Source organism: Vespula vulgaris, chromosome 13 (genome assembly GCF_905475345.1).
Source record: "Vespula vulgaris chromosome 13, iyVesVulg1.1, whole genome shotgun sequence".
Taxonomy (NCBI): domain Eukaryota; kingdom Metazoa; phylum Arthropoda; class Insecta; order Hymenoptera; family Vespidae; genus Vespula; species Vespula vulgaris.
In genome coordinates, this window is record NC_066598.1 from 2,802,501 (window position 1) to 2,822,386 (window position 19,886).

The 19,886-nt window shown below is 35.2% G+C and overlaps 1 protein-coding gene across 2 annotated transcripts in view; it reads right to left on the reverse strand.

The window, feature by feature from the left end:
• Nucleotides 1-19,886, reverse strand: part of LOC127068319 (suppressor of lurcher protein 1) — a 299,973-nt gene that overhangs the window by 155,659 nt on the left and 124,428 nt on the right. For both annotated transcript variants that reach the window (XM_051004344.1, XM_051004343.1), the window contains exon 6: nt 88-244. In XM_051004344.1, coding sequence (XP_050860301.1) covers nt 88-244 — 157 coding nt within the window. The remainder of the gene's footprint in view (nt 1-87; nt 245-19,886) is intronic.

Consider the following 19,886-nt stretch of genomic DNA (forward strand, 5'->3'; position numbering starts at 1 on the left):
AAGCAATGTTTACAAGCTCGATATATTATACGGATCAAGGATTATATCTCAGAGTGAATGATGACTGGATTAAGATGGATCATTTACCTCGCTCGAAAGAGATACGAGCATCGAATGTTCTTCGGATAAGAGGAGGGATAACGTGGCGAGTAAAATCGTCCGTATTGAGGCGTTAATTGAGAGCTGACAAACTCGTGGTCGCACATCGTTCCAGGTATTAGCAGTCCATTCGTCTCGAATAATCCTGAAAAAAAGAAAAGAAAATAGGATAAGAGAAAAATTAAAATCTTAGTTAATTGATCCCAGTTGGATAATGAAGAATGAAAATGTAATTTTTCTTACGAATAAAAAACAAATTTTATCTTCCAAAGTATTAAAAATGTGTGTGTATATATATATAAAGAGAGAGAGAGAGAGAGAGAGAGAAAAAGAGGGAGAGAGAGAGAGAGAGAGAGAGCAAAGTTCTCTACAGAGTCGAGTTTGCATCACGCAAAGTGATTCGAAAATGAGTTACCGAGAGAACACACATATACTACCTACAACTACTACTACTCTCCTTTTTTCCTCTCTCTCTCTCGTTTTCTCTCTTTCTCTCTCTTTTCCTCTCTCGCTCTTTCTCTTTTTTATACTACTTAATAATAGAGCCGCATACAAGGGTGAAACCGCCCTTCATCTGCATATATATTACTACTTATATGACGCAGGTTCTAGAAAGCAATTCGCCTGAATTTCTCCAAGAGCGATGGAGTATCCTGGACAATATAAAAAAAATAAATAATAATGAGAGGACAATTTTTTGAAAGCTCCTACCGACTTTGCTACTCTAATGATAGAGGAACGGGTTCTACCGGTTTATTTTCTTTCTTCTTTTATTTTAATTTTTTCGCTTGACGAATAGAAAAAAAGAAGAAGAAAGAGGAAAAGAGAAAACACTTTTTTTCATTTTTGTACATATACATATATACTTTTTTCTTTCTTTTTTTGTTTTTTTAAATATAAAAAGAAGGACGTATTATTTCACACGAAAGTCATGTAACGTTGTTCTTTGAGGCGACCAGCCACTTTCAAATTTTATGATCTTTGGGATGGGGACGGGCAATTACATTGGCCAGGTCGTCAGGCTCAAAATGTACGGGGATCGTTCCTTTATCCTTGAAACAAAAGCGAGAGCAGAGAGAAAGAGAGAGAGAGAGAAATAAAGAAAGAGAGAGAGAGAGAGAGAGAAAAAACGCTCGTTTTCCCGAGAGAAGAAAAAAGAAAGCGAGCAGCATCGTGAAAAGGGAAGTAAAGGGAAGAGGGCCACACACTGGTATTCTACTCGACGACGAAAATTTTTAGTTCCCCATCGACGCTTTCTCTCTCTTTCTTTCTTTCTACGTTGCTTCGAGAAGAGGAAGTAAGGATTTTGCACTGGCGTTCGTTAAAGCACATTTTAAAGCTCTCTCTCTCTCTCTCTCTCTCTCTCTCTCTCCCTCCTCTCTTTTTCTCTGTGTTAAGAGAAGCTTTCTCCCCGTGGAGTTGTAAAAAAATTAGCACCCTTTCCTTCGCTCCGATTAAAAGCTGCTGCAGCAGGTAGGTATATCGTTCTCCTCATCGGAAATCTATTTTCTTCTCTCTATTTTGCCTACTTCTCATTCGTACTTAATATCAAATAGATTTTATATAGAATACGGATGATTTTAGATTTTTATGATAGAGAAAAAAAAAGGAAAAAGAAAGAGAATAAAAAAGTGAACGTACAGTACGATTAATAAAATAAAAATTATTTCTTTTAGGAACGCACTGAATCCATTGATCGTAATTAATTATTTATTATTGCTCGATAGAACGAACGATCGATCAAACGAGATTAATTCTCATTAAATTAATTTCGAAAGGATGACTTTGAAACAGTAAGAAGGTAATAAGAGTCAGGAGTTGCGAGATTACACAAGATGATCGCAGATTAACACAGGCATTGCAAGCCTATGCTTATCTTGACTAATCGTTATCTATCCTGACGACACTTGACTGACATAATCACGTTAGAACATAATGACCCGTCAACAGGGCGAACGCGCGTTGTCAAGCTACCCTTCGCTCGTCTGTCATCTCTCTCTCTCTCTCTCTCTCTCTCTCTCTCTCTCTCTCTCTCTCTCTCTCTCTCTCTCTCTCTCTTGCTTTTAGACATTTATCGACAACACCAAACTATAATTTTTGCAATTAAATTAAAAGTGTGTATCTAATCTCGTTAATAATCCGCTAAAGGACACTATCAAAACTTTTCTTTTCTTTCTCCTTTTTTCTCTCTTTTTTTTTTATTTTATTATTTTTTTTTGTTACAAAAGCTCGTCTCTATTCGAATTTCAAATTTCTATTTTCTTATTTTTCTATTATCTTATTTTGAGTTCTCTCGCTTTTGTGTGTGAATATATATGTAAGTGCGTGGGTGCGTATGCTCGTAAATGTATGTGTGCTCGTAAAAAAGAAAAAGAAAGAGATCCGCTTATACGGGAAAGCTTCGTACGAAAACAAAGCTCCTCTATGCAATACATATATACAAACACTGCAAAGATTTGGTTAAGCTTCACCATTCTCCGTTCCTTTCTCTATCGTCTCTTTTGTTTTCTTTTTTCACACTTTTCATCGTTTTCTTTAACTCGAAAGAATTTCTATGATTATTCCGCAGAGATTTTTCTCTTTTTAAATAATACATTATACTCCCGTAGTGGTCTCATCTTATTAATATAAGATTAATTATAAAAAATAATTGCACGTTTAAATTAAAGGCCCGTCCTATTTGCTTTGTACAATTAACTACTCTTTTTCAATTATGCTCTTTCTCTCGCTTTTTTTTTCTTTTTCCTTTTTTTTCCTTCTCGTTTTCTTCTTCTTCTTCTCCTCCATTTTTTCCAAGCTTTTCTTCTTTGCGTGTAAGATTCCTGGCCATTTGCATATAATGACAGGGAGAAAATAACGTAATTCAATACGTAAGGACTGATAATTAGCAAGTAGAAAAAAATAAAGAAGAGAGAGAGAGAGAGGAAAAGAACGGACAATGAATATGAAGTCGCGAAAATTGTCCATTCGATTACACGATTACACGAGCAAATTATTCTAAGTTTTCAAAGCAATTCACTTTGCAGTAACCTTTGACAAAGCTTCCTTCGTCGACGACAAACGAATTAAAAAGTTTCTCACGAAAGAATGGCCGCCAGTGCAAACGGCGAATTAATTAGCGTATATTCTGTCCTCGTTTTCTTCATTGATTTAGCTACCACGAAAAAAAAAATGAAGAAGAAAAAGTGAAAGAAAAAGAAGAATAAGAAGAGAAAAGAAAGGAAGCAGCCGTCGAAGCTGTGGTTTCGCAACGTTGTAAATTACAGGTTCGTGTTACTTTCACTTGCCCGTTAAATGTACCTTAAGTCGAGTACTCTTTTATTTTCCTTGGCCGCAGATTTTAGCCTTGGTCTTGCGAACTTTCGTATTTGTTTGACGAATAAAAAAATAAAAGTCTCTCATACCAAAATTATCTCAAGGGGATAATAAATATCTAATTGAACATTATTATGTTTTGATTGATCACAAAAAAAAAGAAATTACGACATAAACAAATTCTCTCTCTCGCATCGATATCTCGATTCTATGATCGTCTAAAAAATAAATCAGATAAGTCGACAAAGTCAATGAAAGAAAAAAAAAAGGGGGAAAGAAAAAAAGAAAAGAAAAAAGAAAACTTCTTGTTTAATCTTCGTTCTATAATCCTTCTATAAAAGTAAATCAAAACAATCAATCGAGTTATTAAGATCGAAGCATTGCATGACACGTGAGTAAGTAAATATATATCTCTCTATATGCGAAAGGAATTTGAAAATAATATGAGAAAACGAGATATATAAAACGCTATGAATAAGGCTATAGACAGTCAGGAAGACTGAAAAACGCGTCTTCTTGAGTCGACTGAGTTTCCGCACGTGGTAGATACATACGTGTGTCGAAGGCACGATGTCGTCGGGCATCCGGTGTCACGTTGCAGATTGCAAGAAAAGTGTGTGTTACACGACATGCCACGTTGAACTAAGTTTGGAACACAGAAAGAGAGTGAGGGAGGAAGAGAGAGAGAGAGAGAGAGAGAGAAAGAGAGAAATACATACATAGTGTACTAGAATACACGTAGAATCGTATAAAGCCGCTCTTTGAGAGTAGCTTCTCTTCTGCCAGCAATACATACGTACATACGTATAAAGATATATACATATACACACATATAAAAGCAATATACACTTACACACACCAACTGAATACCGAGGGTATCGAAATATTTGGAATACATCCGGATACGTGAGCTCCTATCTCCTGCACACGTATAACTTGAATATTCCCGATACGTACACGGAGAGAATAAAGAGTTTACGATTGCAGCGTGAACGATCGAACGGAGCTTGACAAAGTATAGAGAGAGAGTGAAGGAGAAAGAGAAAAGAAGAGAAAAGAAAAGAAAGGATGAGAGTAGTTGTGTACAACGAACCGGATATTCTACGTGTACCGACAAATTATCGTTCGAGCTGAAACAAGGGAACTGATTTTATCCTAACAAGATTTAAAAAAAATAAAAAAATAAAAAGGTATGAAAGAAAAAGAAAGGGAATTTTTAAAAAGCAGACAAATAATACGAGAGAAATTATTAGACTGTGATAAATGATCTTGTTACAACGTATTAATTAATTAATATCGTCTACGTACCTAATTACACTGCAAACGTGTTAGGATCTGTTTCGCGTGACCGACGAGATCAACGTTCAAAATAAGACTGACTAGATTCGTGTCAATAACATTGAACAAGTGTTTTTACGTTTGTAGGTCTTCTCAATAAACATAAGGAGAAAGAAAGAGAGAGAGAAAGAGCGACAGAGAAAATAAATAAACCGACGCTTCTTATGATGACCTTGTTTAAATGTTACCCATATTATCAATATTCGTTTATAATTGTAGTTAATAAAATTATAATAAAAAAATATCTTTCAAATGTCCATATAAACTCAATTAAATACCTTTTCGTTATAACATTAAACAATATTTGATTTATTTGTTTACAAGAGGGAGGGAGAGAAACATATTGAATTTGTCGAACGAGTAATCCGTAATGTGAAATGGCAAACGAAAATACTGTAAAATGAATGCTACCGTTGAAACATTAATCGTGTAAAATGCAAGCCGATGAAAAATAAATTCGCAAATGTAGCATCTCTCCTCAATTGAACGGGCTTGATTATTGAAACGATTCTTGGTGTATTTTTCAAAAGGTATGATAAAAAGATGAATAATAATTTATTGAGAATTATATCGAAGGAAATGTCAGTAGGTGATGAATAATATGAGAGATTTACGAGGACACCAAAAGAGAGAAAGTGAGAGAGAGAGAGAGAGAGAGAGAGAGAGAGAGAGAGAAAGAGAGAGAGAGAGAGGAATGGGAAAATATTCTTGCAAGACATTTTCCTTCGAAGGAAACTCGAAAGAAAACTGGCTACACGATGTTACCTTACGATCGAACGATTATTTAAATTCAAATCGAATTGGAAAGGCGCGATTTCGATGATAATCTCGAACGACTCGATAACGTTTCTCGATGTAGATGAAAGAAGGTATGATGTCGATAAAAATTTCATTTTCTTTTATACTATCGTATCACATAAAAACGAAAGAAAAACAAAGGAGAAAGCAGAAAACAAAAAATAATACAAAGAATGAGAAAATCGTCGAGAATAAAAAAAAGAAAAAAAACGAGAGAAAGAAAGAGAGAGAGGGAGAGAAAAAGAGAGAGAGAGAGAAAAAAAGAAAAAGAAAAAGAGAAAGAGAGAAAGAGAGAGAGAGAGAGACAGAGAAAGTATAGTTCGGTGGTAAAACTCGTACAACTCGTACTCTTTTAATGGTGTGCGAGGAGACAACTCGAAGTAAGAAGAAATTTAAAGGTTTCTTAGAAAGTTTCGAGAAGTGGAAAGTGTCCTCCGCCATCAAGTGAAACGAAATTTCTGGCAAAACGTGTCGTAGATTTGGCTCGGATTAAAATCCGCACTATTCTTGGCTCGAATTTCTTTCTCCCTCCTCTTTCCTTTTCCTCTTTCTTTTACTTTACTTTATACTACGCATATAGTGGATACAGTGCGAACGAACGAACGAACGAACGAACGAACGAACGAATGATACTATAGTAGGTAGGATTCGTAGTAGATACGTAAAATGTAAATATATAATTCGACAGGAACGAAGGACCGACGTATCTCTCGTCTGAATATTTTATACGAGCGACCGCAATGCCGGAGAAATACGTCTAGGGAACGAAAGAGAAAGAGAAGGATATAAAGCAGGAGATAAAGAGAAAGAGAAACAGACAGAAAGAGAGAAAGAGAAAGAGAAAGAGAAAGAGCGAGAGAGAGAGGGTGAGTGTGTGGCGGAGCATAAAATTTCCCGTCACATTCTCGGACATTTCGTAGAAATGGCGCGAATAAGATGCAGGAGAGTATATAGGAAAGGAGGGAGAGAAAATAAAAAATAAAAATAAACAAAAAATAATAATAATAATAATAATAATAATAAAGAAATACTCAGAAAAAAGAGAAGTAAAAAAATCTCGCGAAAGAAAAAAGAACGAAATATATATATATATATATATATAAAAGTCTCTCATCGGGATCGTACGCGCGCGATTCGAGAGTTAAGAAAAACTTTGAATTACCCCTCTCTTTCGACCACCGTACTACCTGTGTTTTTTATCTCTCTTTCTCTTTCTATTCACCAGGTTCGATTCTATGGATTTGAGCTTAGTTCGATCGCACAACATTTTTGCATAATCTCTGCGTTCTTTTTAACGACTCAACCGCCAAAAACGAGTTTCCTTAGAATCGTTCGAATATTTCCCTTTTTCTGTGCTCTCTCTCTCTCTCCCTCTGTCTGTTTTTTCCTTCTTTTACTTTAGATAGCTCGTACATTGGATACTCTCTTCGATTAAAAAGACGACGACTCTTCGAACTGCTTCGGCTATGCTACTACTTTCTACGTTGATTTCTCCTCGCATTTTTTTTATTTTCTTCTATTTCTTTTTCTATTTTTATTATTTTCTCGAAAAGTATTTCGCGGTAAAGTCGAGAGAGCGAGGAAATAAATTCGATAACGTTGGGTCTTGCACTCGTTAGAATCGAATTCCCGTTTACCTTATATCGTATGTTTCCAGTTTTATCAATCGACGATAATAATGTAACTTTAACCGTGAATTATTAATCGATTAATATCAATCTCCTTAATTATACTTCATATTTCACGTTTTATACGTTTAAGATTTTTGGAGAATCTGTAATAATAAATGATAATTAATTTAACGCGTTTAGAAAGCCACATCATACAAAGGACTTTCTTTCTCGCTTGAATAGGTACGGTGGGTCCTTTGAAACGCTGAGAAACGGGTTTTCTCAGAGGTTTACGCTTTCACTCTGAGAAAGGAATCGCGAGGATCACATTGTATGTGTAAGTATGTGTGTATGTGTTTCATGCGGTATCGAGAGAAACCTTCCTCCTCCTTTGCTGTCTTAAACGCTTTGTGTACAGCTTAACGAGTGACGAGAACGAAGAAGGAAGAGAAGGAAGAGGAAGAGGAAGAGGAAGAGGAAGAGGAGGAGGAGGAGGAGGATGAGAAGGAGAAGGAGAAGGAGAAGGAGGAGGAGGAGGAGGAGGAGAAAGGATAAGAGGTATACAACGGAGAGTACTACGAAAGAAAAGAAAAGCTCTGAAACGAGAAAACGAACGTTTCAACTATCACAAAACTACTACTGGACTCGATTTCCCTTTTATCAGGAGAAAACGCGAATGCCTCCGGTATTTTGTAGAATTTGAGTCTACTGCCTAAGGCGTTTTCTGGTTTCAACGTTACTTCTCGAGTAACGCTCCTGATAAATTTTCCGTGTATGTAAATGTAGACATGTAGACGGGTGTGTATATATGTGCGAACAAAAAACAAAAAAAGAAAAAGAAAAAGAAGAGAAAGAGAGAAAACGTAGATACGAATAGTCGACAAAAAATATCAACCCTTCATTAATTTAGAATCATGAAATTATTAATTAAGACTCTAATAAATTTTAACGACGGACAGTCTTTCTTTCTCGGTCTCTGTTCCTTTTTTTCTCTCTTTAATACGACTACTACTCATTTATACGAACGTTTCAATTTTGAAAATTTTGAATCGGTCATTACTACTATATAAAATGATTCATAATATGATAAACTTTTTTCAATGATAACGAAGAAATAATAAAAATATATAAAAAAAAAAATCCAATATAATCATCCTTCATTGAAATGGGAAAAAAAAAGAAAAAAAAAAGGGAATTCTTAAGCAACTTTTCGGAAAAACGGAAGCAACGATTTCTAAAACCGAGTCGTAAGTAATCCTATTTTATCGAGCTAATAAAGATCCTTGGTGCATAATGCAGAAACTCTTCTGAGCCGTTGTAACTACGGACGACGTTGCTCCGGCAGGAAAAGACGACTTTCTGTGGGTACACAGAGGGTGCTTAGGGGTGAAAAAAGGGATGGTTGGAAAGAAGGGGAGTTGCTATGGGTCCGTTAGCGCTCATATACTCGGCACATCCTTTTCCTTTTTCCATATAATAGCTCGTACAATCTCGTCCAACTACATCCCATACTATTCTACTATTCTCTTTTTCTTCTTCAAATTTCTTCTCTTCTCAAAAAGCAGTACTGTGTGTTATATTCCTTGGTACTCCATAACTCTCCCATGCAATCCGCTTATGTAAGTACCTTTAAATTTTCTACCACTCGAAACAAATCTCAGAGCTCGTTAAACCGCACAGGATGTGTCTCGAGCTTCTTTTTTTCTCACATTCATTTGGCATAGACAACGTGCATTAGCGAACAGAGAGAAATATATATATATATATATAAATATATATTTAGAGAGAGAGAGAGATGTAATCTTCCTTCTCGTTTTTATTCCATCACTGTTTTAAAAGCATCCCTAGTATTTACCATTTACCGTAAAATTAATCTAAATGTGTGCGTACGCGTATGCGTTCACGTGTATGAAACATACGAGAAAATTATATTAGGGAAAAATATATGCATACTTTTTATATCATCATTTTTTATTTTTTATTTTTTAATTATCTATGAAATGTATACGTAATTTGTAAAACGGGGTATTAAATGATCCTAGTAATTACATCAATTCCAAAATGTTAAATCTTCCGGTGTAACGCTGCTGATGCCGGTTTTACCTCTCTCTCTCTCTCTCTCTCTCTCTCTCTCTCTCTCTCTCTCTCTCTCTCTCTCTCTCTCCCCAAGCTACATTATTCAAAGGTAAGAGTTTCACAAGGTAGAGGAGGATTTATCGTACGTACGCCTCCTTGTCGAGTATAATTTAAAGTTCTCCAAGGATCGATGTAATTTCCCCGAGCTGCGTCGAAAGAAGACGATACGATTGCGATCGAGAGTATATTTCGACTATTTCCTCCCTTCTTATCTTTTCAAAGATAATTCCTCCTCCCTGGATTTTCTACGTAACTACGAGTGTACCTCGCAGTAGGATTTATAAAACAAGAAGAAAAATAAAAGAACCGTAGTAAATGAAAGAATCGATTTCGTAGAAATCGTCGTAAGACGTCAAGGAAAAACTTCGAAAGAGAAGAATATCTTTCTTCTCTTTCTCTTTTTTCTTTCTCTCTCTCTATCTAGTACTTTTTCTTTTTTTTTTTTTTCTTCTATCCTCGAGTTTCGATGATAGCGTTCTGTCTACTCTTACAAAACTTTACAAGATACGTACTTACTTACTCTTTCTCTCTTTTCTTTTTCTTTGTTTTCTCTTTCTCTCTCTCTCTCTCTCTCTCTCTCTCTCTCTCTCTCTCTCTCTCTCACTCACTCTCTCTGTCTCTCGATATACATATTTTTCTTATCGAAAAAGTAAAAGAGAAAATCTTTCGCATCGGGGGACTTTGAACGAAAATGACAATGTCTTGTCGTTTGAAAATTTAATGTCGACGTAGAAAGAAAGAAGATGAGAATCCGTCTAGATCCTCTTTATTTTCTTTTAGCAATAAAATATTGCTAAACGAGATAAAGCTTTCCATTTTTTCATTAATTTTTCATATCAGGTAACTAAGAATATTTTTTTTCTTTTCCTTTCTTTTTTTCATATTTTTTTTTTATTTGTTATCAGATAAAAATTATTAGTAAAATTGTATGATCTTATCCTCGCAAAGCGAGCTGACGTTATGGATGAACGATGATCCCTTGTCTTCCTATAGCTCCTATCAGCGTTTAGCAACATCCTGGTCTCGACAAATTCATGGCAGTTCGTCTCTATGCGTCTCCCCTATTATGGGAAATAAAAGCAATTTCGTTTGGCCTAGTTTCACGGCTAAAACCACAGCAGGCTGCCTCGGTTTATTACTTCGAAGATGGATATCGTAATGAATATAAGCTTGCGACGAGGATTTACGGTTTTAAAGATGTAAACATTAACAATTTTAATGTCCACCGACGTCGAGACTTTTTATTTAACTGATGAATTTTTTTTTCTTCCTCAGAAGATAGAAGAAGAAAAAGAAAAAGAGGAAGAAAGATAAGTGTAAGGAAAAAAAAAATGAAAGAAAAAAGAAAGAAAGAAAAAAATGAGAAATTGATGAGATTTTCTCGAGAAAAATTTTAACTCAACCATTTAAGTATCTTTGACAAGAGCTATCCATAATATACTTTGCTTCATGCGATAAGTGAGAATCCGCTTATATACATTTTACCAACGCTTCAAACGTTGAAACGTTGAAACGTTATTTCTTTGATTCTCTTCAAATACATCACGTCCGATAATATTATACCTCCGGTAGTCATAATAATTAGATTCATTGCGGTCCGAATGTTATCTCCGTACTCGAAAATAACGGAATTATGATGTGATTTTAGTACGTAAGAAAATAAATTTTCTGATCAAAATTAAACCAACGATTCAACGATCAATTGTTGACCGAATAAAAAACGTTCGTCTAATAATATCATTCCAAGTTTAAACACGTTCAATTTGATATGATATTCCCTTACGTGGATTATGGGTCATCATGTGGTCTCCATTAATTTCGTTTAGAACAAAGAATTATACTTGGGTAACTTCGCTTAGGAAATAGGAAGCGGAAATATCTTTTGGTATTCTGTGAAAACGTTTGTTCTTTCGCGCGAAGAAATCCGAATACGTTATATTCAACACACTTACATCGACGTTTATCAACGTTCCCATTGTAACGAACACCCTCCTCTCTTCATCTTCATATATTTTTCTATTGTCACGTATAAAAGCGGCCGTGCTTTTACTTGACCCAGTTTTCTCATCGCCACAACCAACCATCACCATCACCACCACCACTACCACTCTTTCCTTTTTTTCCTCGATCCGGAAATCTGCTCTTTTTTCTTTCTTCCTTTTTCTTTTTATGCTTTTTTTTTCTTTTATTCTTTTTTCCTCACTTCAAAGCTTAAGAAAATACGACAATCGATAGACGGTCCATAGATTCATACGATTTGAAACGATCCTCGAAGACTACCTATAGATTTTCTATTCAATACTTCAACTTTGAATCCGAAAGGTGATTGATTTTCTTTCGTTATTTATGATACTTATTTATTATTTGTAGAACGAAAAAAAAAAGAGGAAATAGAAATATTTTTTAGAAGATCAATCCTGTGGAAATAAATAAGAGAGGGAGAGAGAGAGAGAGAGATCAATTCGTTGAATTAATTGAAACGAATATTATTTTCAATGTTTTAGAACTAATGTAAAAATTTCAAATATATTACGATGAAATTATTGACTATATGATTGATTTACATAGACATACGATGAAATCGTTAGAACTTCTATGCAAATATGTTGGAAGAAAAATCGATTGCATTCTAATAGATTGCACGAATCATCCGAAGCAAGAGATAAAAAAGAGTAAGAGTAATTTTTCCTACTTCTAATTGGCAGAAGATAGAAACGAGAGAAAAAAAAACAGAAATCAGTTAAATATTTCCTACTCTTTTCTTCCTTTTATGTTGTTCTTTTTGTATGTTTGTTTGTACATTATTTTCTTTTTTCTTTTTCTTTTTCTTTTTTACGTGTTTACGGTTATAGTCTCTAATTTAAATAGCACAAAGTATTACAATGCTGCTCGCAATGAAAATGTCTTCCGAAATTGTCTCGGAGTGTACGATGTTCGTGTAACAACGCTGTACATTGTAAAAGAGGGGATGAAAAAGAAGAAAAAAAAAGGAAAAAAAGAAAAAAGAAAAAGAATAAGAAAAAGGGGAAAAGAAATAGGATGCAGATGGCAGACAAAAGAGACGGTGTTTCTCTTTCTTACTCGCTTGGCAAGAAAGAGAGTCTAGTCTTCTTAGTTTTTTTAAAAAAGTCGCCAGAGGAGTTTGCAAGGAGTTAGCACGAAACCCATTTAAGCTTTGGATCTGTTGGTGCAAAGTGCATATACATAAATATGTAAATATGTGTGTGTGTGTGTGTATGCGTATATATGTGTGCCGGCCAAGTTAAGCTTTAAAATTAATTTCGTGGTCACCGAGTATATTCTTTTCTGAAGGATGCCAACACCGCGACAACGGAGAAAGTTTCAATGCCATAATTATGGCGTCCTTCCAAAGCTACTCTTCTCGAAAAGCTCTAGGCGAGTTTCAACCCCGAGTATCTGTCTATCTCTTTCACATATATTTCGTTTCGACTCAACGATTTTTCGTATCGAGTTTAATCCCAATAACGGCCAGAATTCCGTCACTCGCACAACATCCCCAAAGATTTTTAAAGCACTCTTTATCTCTTCTCGTAAAATGTTGACGATGTTAAAAATATTTCGAGAAAGGAAAAAAGGGACAAAAATATTTCTCGTTGGAAACGATCCAAAATGTTATGTTCAACGTCACGTAAAATAATATCGATTCAACGGCGAAGTCGTTGAATTTTATTCGACGATTTCGAAAAAAAAGAAACAAAAAAAAGAAACAAAAAGGGGAAAAAAAACAGACGCTTTTAACTACATTTTGCGATTATATATTTTATAACTTTTATCGCGCCTGAAAGATCAAGTTTCTTTATTTCTTCGTTCGTATCAATCACGATTCTAAACGCGCGCACGTTTGTAAACATATCGAGTAATCCTGGTACGTGCTTTCGACACTTGGAATAACGTCGATTCGAGCCAGATATACCTCGGCTTTAAAACAATGCAAATTACAATTACAACGTTCGACGCGATAGTCTGCTGCACACCCGTCAGAGCCATTCGTATTATTTACCGTGAAAACAGGCGCCCGTTGTTATTCCATTATCGAGCTTGCGCGTAATTATCCTACACATATCGTGTCATTCCAAATCTCTATCTTTCTCTCTCACTCTCTCCCTCCCTCTCTCTCTCTCTCTCTCTCGCTCTCTGTCTAGTGTGAATAACAATGTTCATTATCGAATAATAACTAGATATCTATATGTACGGTGTACGATTTCCTTCGGATTACAAATGCAAAGAGAAGAACATGTTCGATACTTCGATATATATATATATATATATATATGTGTGTGTGTGTGTGTGTGTGTGTGTGTATATATATATATAGAAAGAGAGAAAAAGAGAGAGAAAGAGAGAGAGAAAGAGAAAGAGAGGGAAAGTTCGAAAGTAGTCACTATTGTAATTCGAGTTTTACGATCGATAACAATTTTATATATACCTATAATAACCATGGTATGGCTCGTAGAATAGCGAATAAAGGAAAATAAGAAAAAGAAATCGATTACAGGCGATCACCTCGAACGATAACGTATTCCTTTCCGATAATGCATTCAAATTCACGATAGGACCACCGGTTCTGATCTCCTCTCTTTTATACTTTCGACCGAACCACAGGGAGTCACGATTCTTCTCTTCCTTCTCTTCTTTCTCCTCTTTTTCCACCTCCTCCTTCTCCTTCTCCTCTTCTTCTTCTTCTTCTTCTTCGTCGTCGTCGTCGTGGTCGTTCCACACTCGTCGAGAATTTCTAAAGAGCTCGAATAAGTAACTAAGAACCTCGAGGAAGAAAGAGAGAAAGAGAGAAAGATATACAGAAAGAAAAAAAGAAAGAGAAAGAGAAACATTACCACGAATGCTTATTTTACGTGGCTGCTGCGTGATCCGGAACGCAAAGTCCAAATAAACCCAACCATTCAACGAAGACTCCCTTTGATTTGTTCGAAGTTACCCATCGATAGTCCTACTTACCATTTTTTTATTTCTCTCTCTCTCTCTCTTTCTCTCAGCACTTTTGAGATTTATATTCCGCTAACGTGGAACGAGGTATTTTCTTTTCCTTCGAAATAGGGCGAACCAGGACGGAGGGGTAGGTTTGGGATAGATGGAGTAGGGGAGGGGGAGGGAGTGGAAACTTTACATAATCCGTAGGAAAACGCGAGTAAGGGCCGTAGCGTTTGGTGTAATCGTGAGTCACGTGATCCGGGATTGTCGAGAATGAAAAGAACACTCTCACTTTCCTTTTCCTTTTTCTTTCTTTAAAATCGGCCTTTATAAGAAATTCTCGTTCGAGTTCAACACCAGAGAAATAAATTCCTTTTGATTATTGTACTCGAGAAATTCTATCGTTGTTCTTATCGATTTCTTCTTATTTCACTTGGATTGCCAAGTATAACGGCAATATTTGTTGGAAAATTTTTTATCGAAAAGTAATCACGACTCCACCGAGCTTACACGTCATATATATATATATATATATATATATATATATATATATAATATTCTTCTTTCACGATTCAATGCCTCTGCATTGCAAAGAATTCGTAAACGAAAGAAGAATCAATGCTGACTCATCCTTCTGCAGGACCAAATGTTCCTCTTTATTCCGATCACGCGGAAAAAGGGCTTGGTGAAGCTTTCGACTTTCTCTTTTGCTTTTGTTTCGCAAAAAAATACAAAAGATAACAAACATTTTTCTTTTCCCTCTTCTCTCTCTCTCTCTCTTGCTTTCTCTTTTCTCTTTATCTTTTATCTTCCTTATACTTTGAAATAACGATGAACACAAGTTGTTATGAAAATATTTGTCTTTATCGATTTTGTAAATATTCTATTAACTTATTATAACAAAAAAAATTCACGGTCCATTGTATGCTAGAATAATTTCTTATTCGGAAAGACGATTATTTTAGAACTATGCAAACTCACATATATACATACATACATACATATATACATACAAACATGCATACACGCATATACATACTTATATACACACATATACGCATATATATATATATATATATATATATATATATATATATATACGAAGTGATCATACTCGTTGTTTTTGCAAGGCACGTAAGCGTAGCGATACGATCGGACCTCGGTGTTTCCTCGATGCTAAACGTTGTCGCTCGAACGGTATACATCGATATTCGCTTAGGTTCCTGTATCCTTCGCAAAGCGGATTTCACGAAAATACGTGATACGAGACGTCGATCAAAGCATGGATTATAAAAAGGACGTATTAAATAAGTTTTTTTTCAGATATTTTTATTCCTTAACAAGAAGAAGAAAAAAGAAAGAAAGAAAGGAAAGGAAAATCGAAAAAAAAAGAAAAGAAAAAATACCCGTCTCGACGATCACGCGTCCCTTTTAATTCAATATCTCATCATAGATCGAACGAAAACAAGAATAACATATCGCAAATGGTAGATTCGCATAATCGTTAATTAATACACGTAGCACATGGCGATATACGTTCGTGGCGTTATTACGAGAAATATATCATAGACCTGTCATCGAACGCTGTTATATCTAACAACGCGTTTTGGAACGCTTTAATTTTATTAATAAAGACATTTAAAAAAAAAAAAAAAAAAGAAAAGAAAAGAAAGGAGAAAGATCAAGAAAAAAGATTCAAAAAAAATGGAAAAAAAGAAAAAACAAGAAGACAAAAAAAGAGAAACGAAAAGAAAACTCGATTTTTATATCAGTATTATACTCGACGCTGTAGATTCACAAGTTTTTAATAAAGAATTCGAAAGCGGACCTTATAATACACAAAGCAGCATTTTCATTTTCTTCGTTGAATCGCGAAGACCCTTGGCATGACATTATGCAATAAGGAAAGAAAAAGTGGGAAATGTGGTGTGTCGTTGCCATTACCGTAAGAACGGTTCAATGATTTTTTTAGTTTTCACAAGTAGAAAGCTAGGTCTTTTCAAAGAAGATGTTAGAAACGTTCTCCAATGTGATCTTGCACATATAGATATAGTTGGAATATTACCACACAAGGCACACTATTACCAGATGGTTGCATAAGATAGGAGAGACGTGTTCATTCTTAATCAACCTCTATAGAAACCTCATAACATCGCTCGCGAAACCTCTGAATTCAACGTCGGCTTTTCTTGCTTGTCAAGCTCGTGCTAACGTTAGATATACATATATCGTACGAGTAAACGTCGAGGGTCTTTTTCATGCCCTTCTTCTTCTCCTTCTCCTTCTCCTTCTCCTTTTTCTTCTTCTTCTTCTTCTTCTTCTACATTTACTCTTCCCTATCGTATCGTATTTCCTCACGCATCTACAATTTTCCTAATGATCGCTCTTTTCAAGATTTCATGGAAATTCTCTTCTCTCGAAGAAGAAGGTAAAAAAAAAAGAAAAAGAAAAGAAAAGAGAAAAATTTGCTCGGAGAGAAAAAGGAAGATTTTATTATTATTAACGAAAAGAAGAAGAGGAAGAAGAAGAAAAAGAAAATCTAACACAAGGAAACAAAAAATTCTGTATAATAATTTTTATAAGAAAACTATCATACAACTATCATACACGTTCATGTAAATGAAAATTATTAAAACTTTTCATTTCTTATTGGAAGATCAAGGAAAGTAGGATAATATAATATAATATAATATAAAGTTATAAAATCGTCCTCAGCATTTTGACCGAGGGATCTCTCTTGTCGGTATCATATACATACATATATATATATATATATATATATATATATATATATATAAGTTTCGTCTTTTCCTAACTTTCTAGGTTTCAAACTAACCAGGAAAGACGATCGCTACGAAGAAGAAGGTCGAAATGAACGAACGTTGACGATGGGGATATACATAGGTATATATCAGGAATTTATATCGATGTTTGCACATACATTCGCCTACTTGAAAATCTCGTCATCGTCTTGGGCCATGCCTAATGAACACAAACGACCAAGTCTGAGAGAAGTTCTCGAAGTATCGATAACGCGTACCGAGTGCTTTGTCGTTGAATTTCTACGAGAGGAAGAGACTTGGACCTTCTCGGTATCGAAAGTCCCTAACTATACAAAGGACTCTCTTAGATATATCCCTTCTAAATGGCTTCTACTTCTCTGTCTCTGTCTCTCTTTCTCTTTGTTTCTCTCTCTCTTTGTCTGTCTAAGATCCTTCCTTATCTCCGACAAGTGATAATAGGCTCGAGCTTTGAAAATGGTCGATCTCTTTCCTCCGTTCTCACTACGAATGCTAGAAGGCCAACGATATCCTTGCAATTTATGGCTCCCTTTTAACCGTCCGGACCATTTCACTGCACGAACGTTAGGTAAACGAGAAAATGCTGCTCCTCGAAGGAGTGTCTTCGATTCTAACGAACTTTCGCAATTTTCCATCTTCGGATGGAATCGCTCGTTCATGAGGAAGAAAATCGATGCTATTTACATGGAGAATAATTTAAAGCCTTCTTATCTAACGATTCTCAAAGAGAAAGAGAGATAGAAATAGATAGATAGGTAGATAGATAGATAGATGGATAGATAGATAGATAGAGAGAGAGAGAAAGAATGAGAGATAGAGAGAGTGTATGCGTGGGAGTGAGCTGAGAGAAGTGAATAGAGAGAAGAAAGCAAAGTGAAATAATCATTTTGTCTCCAAGGAAATGATCCACCTCTTTCCTCTTTCCTTTTTCTTCGCTCTATTTTTCTTCGTCTTTGTTTTTAATATACTTTTTTTTATATACATACATATATCTTTTTTTTTTTAATTTTTATTTTTCATTCATTTCAATGGCGAACGCTCGACAAATTATCACGTCCCTGTACGGTCGAGTGCTCGCACTATTGTCTTAAGAACTCAAGGGAAATGTAGAGAGTTCGTTAGGGAATGGTATAACGTTTGCGATTCAGTCCACACAAGGTGTGTGCCAGCTACCAGCCAACCAGCAGTCAGCTAGTAGTAGTAACCCACTATTTGAACACATATAATTATTCAAATCTACGCTAATGGAATTTGGAACTGGAATGTTACCTCCCAAACCAACATTCTCGCACCCAACGATATTTCTCGTGAAAGTCGAAGTGCGAACTTCATTTCAAAGACCTTTCAACGAGATGCGTCAAAGTGTAACGCGCTTTACTTCAGAGATAATTGATAAATTCGTCCGAATTATTCGAGTTTATTCAATCAGCTTCAAAATGTAATAAACATCAAATTGAATCTTCTTCTGGTATAGTTTTTTCTTTTTCTTTTCTTTTTTTTCATTCGTTTTCTCTCTCTCTCTCTCTCTCTCTCTCTTTCTCTTTATCTTTCCCTCTCTTATGTAATTATTAAATAACGAAAATGAATAAAAACGAAATGTTCAAGTTTACTTAGAAATCCTCACGTTTTCACTTTTTCTTTTTTACTTCATGTGTGTGTGTGTATAATGTCTCATTTAAAAAAGAGAAGGCACGATTTACGATAAAATACGTCTGGTACAGCGCCCTTGAAAAGTACTCAGAGAGTATAATAAATTATCAACGGGGAGTTATATGAGACGATCGATGTATGAAAGTGCGGATGCTTTTCTTCGCTGGCTAGAAAATTTGTCTTCCAACTCTTTCACCTGTACAACATGAAAAATGGAAGTCTTTAGGACAATCCAACGACGATTGTCCGCACTTACTTCGTAGACGGGTGATTTCATTTCTCTGTGAAGCTACTTTCTAAGGATTGCGAGGTTTACTATACCCCCAGACAGTTAATAAAGAATGTCCTATCAAATTTCTAAGATCTTTCAACGATGAGAAACGGCGAATAAAAAGGATTGGAATTTATATAAACGGAGAAAGGAGCTTTTATTTTTCAAGTTTTTCCTCTTTGCTTTTCTCTTTCCTCTTGTTTTGATTTTTCCTTTTTTTCTTTTTTTTGTTCAAAACAAAATTAATCGCGGCTCCCTTTGAACAATTCAAATTATTCAAGAATTCATCTATTCCATAATGCAATAAGATAGTTCGAACTGATCCGAGTGGATGTAAATTACGTAGAAAATTAATTGCCACCCGTTAGATCGATATTTTCCATGAAGAGGTAGAAGGATTAGCAGTAGGGAGGGATAGAGCCGAACAGATTGTCCGAGATTGAAAAATAATAATTGAACTCTAGCGGACGCGAGACGTGGAAACGGTTTTAAATCCGTTTTCGTACGGACCAATTTGGTGAATTCGCAGCTTGCAGCATTAATGGGAAAAAGTGCATTTCAGAAGGCAACGAACAAAGTGATGGTAGCCTACAGGTAGGATTTCGATTCTGATTGATGGTTATGTACGATCGATAGTATGACCTAGAATGATCTAGGATATCTTTTTTAATATTTTTTTTTATAAGTTACTAAAAAATAAAAAAAGAAGATAAAATAAAATTCGCTAAAATTGGCTATTAATTTACGTCATTAATGAATCAATTATTATACTTATAAACAACTGACGCCACAACTCGTTTATGATATATATATATATATATATATATATATATATATATATATATATATATATATTATAGCTCGGTGTGCATACATTAAAAATTGCATCAACCTTTCATCACCGTAAGTGGCCACTATGTA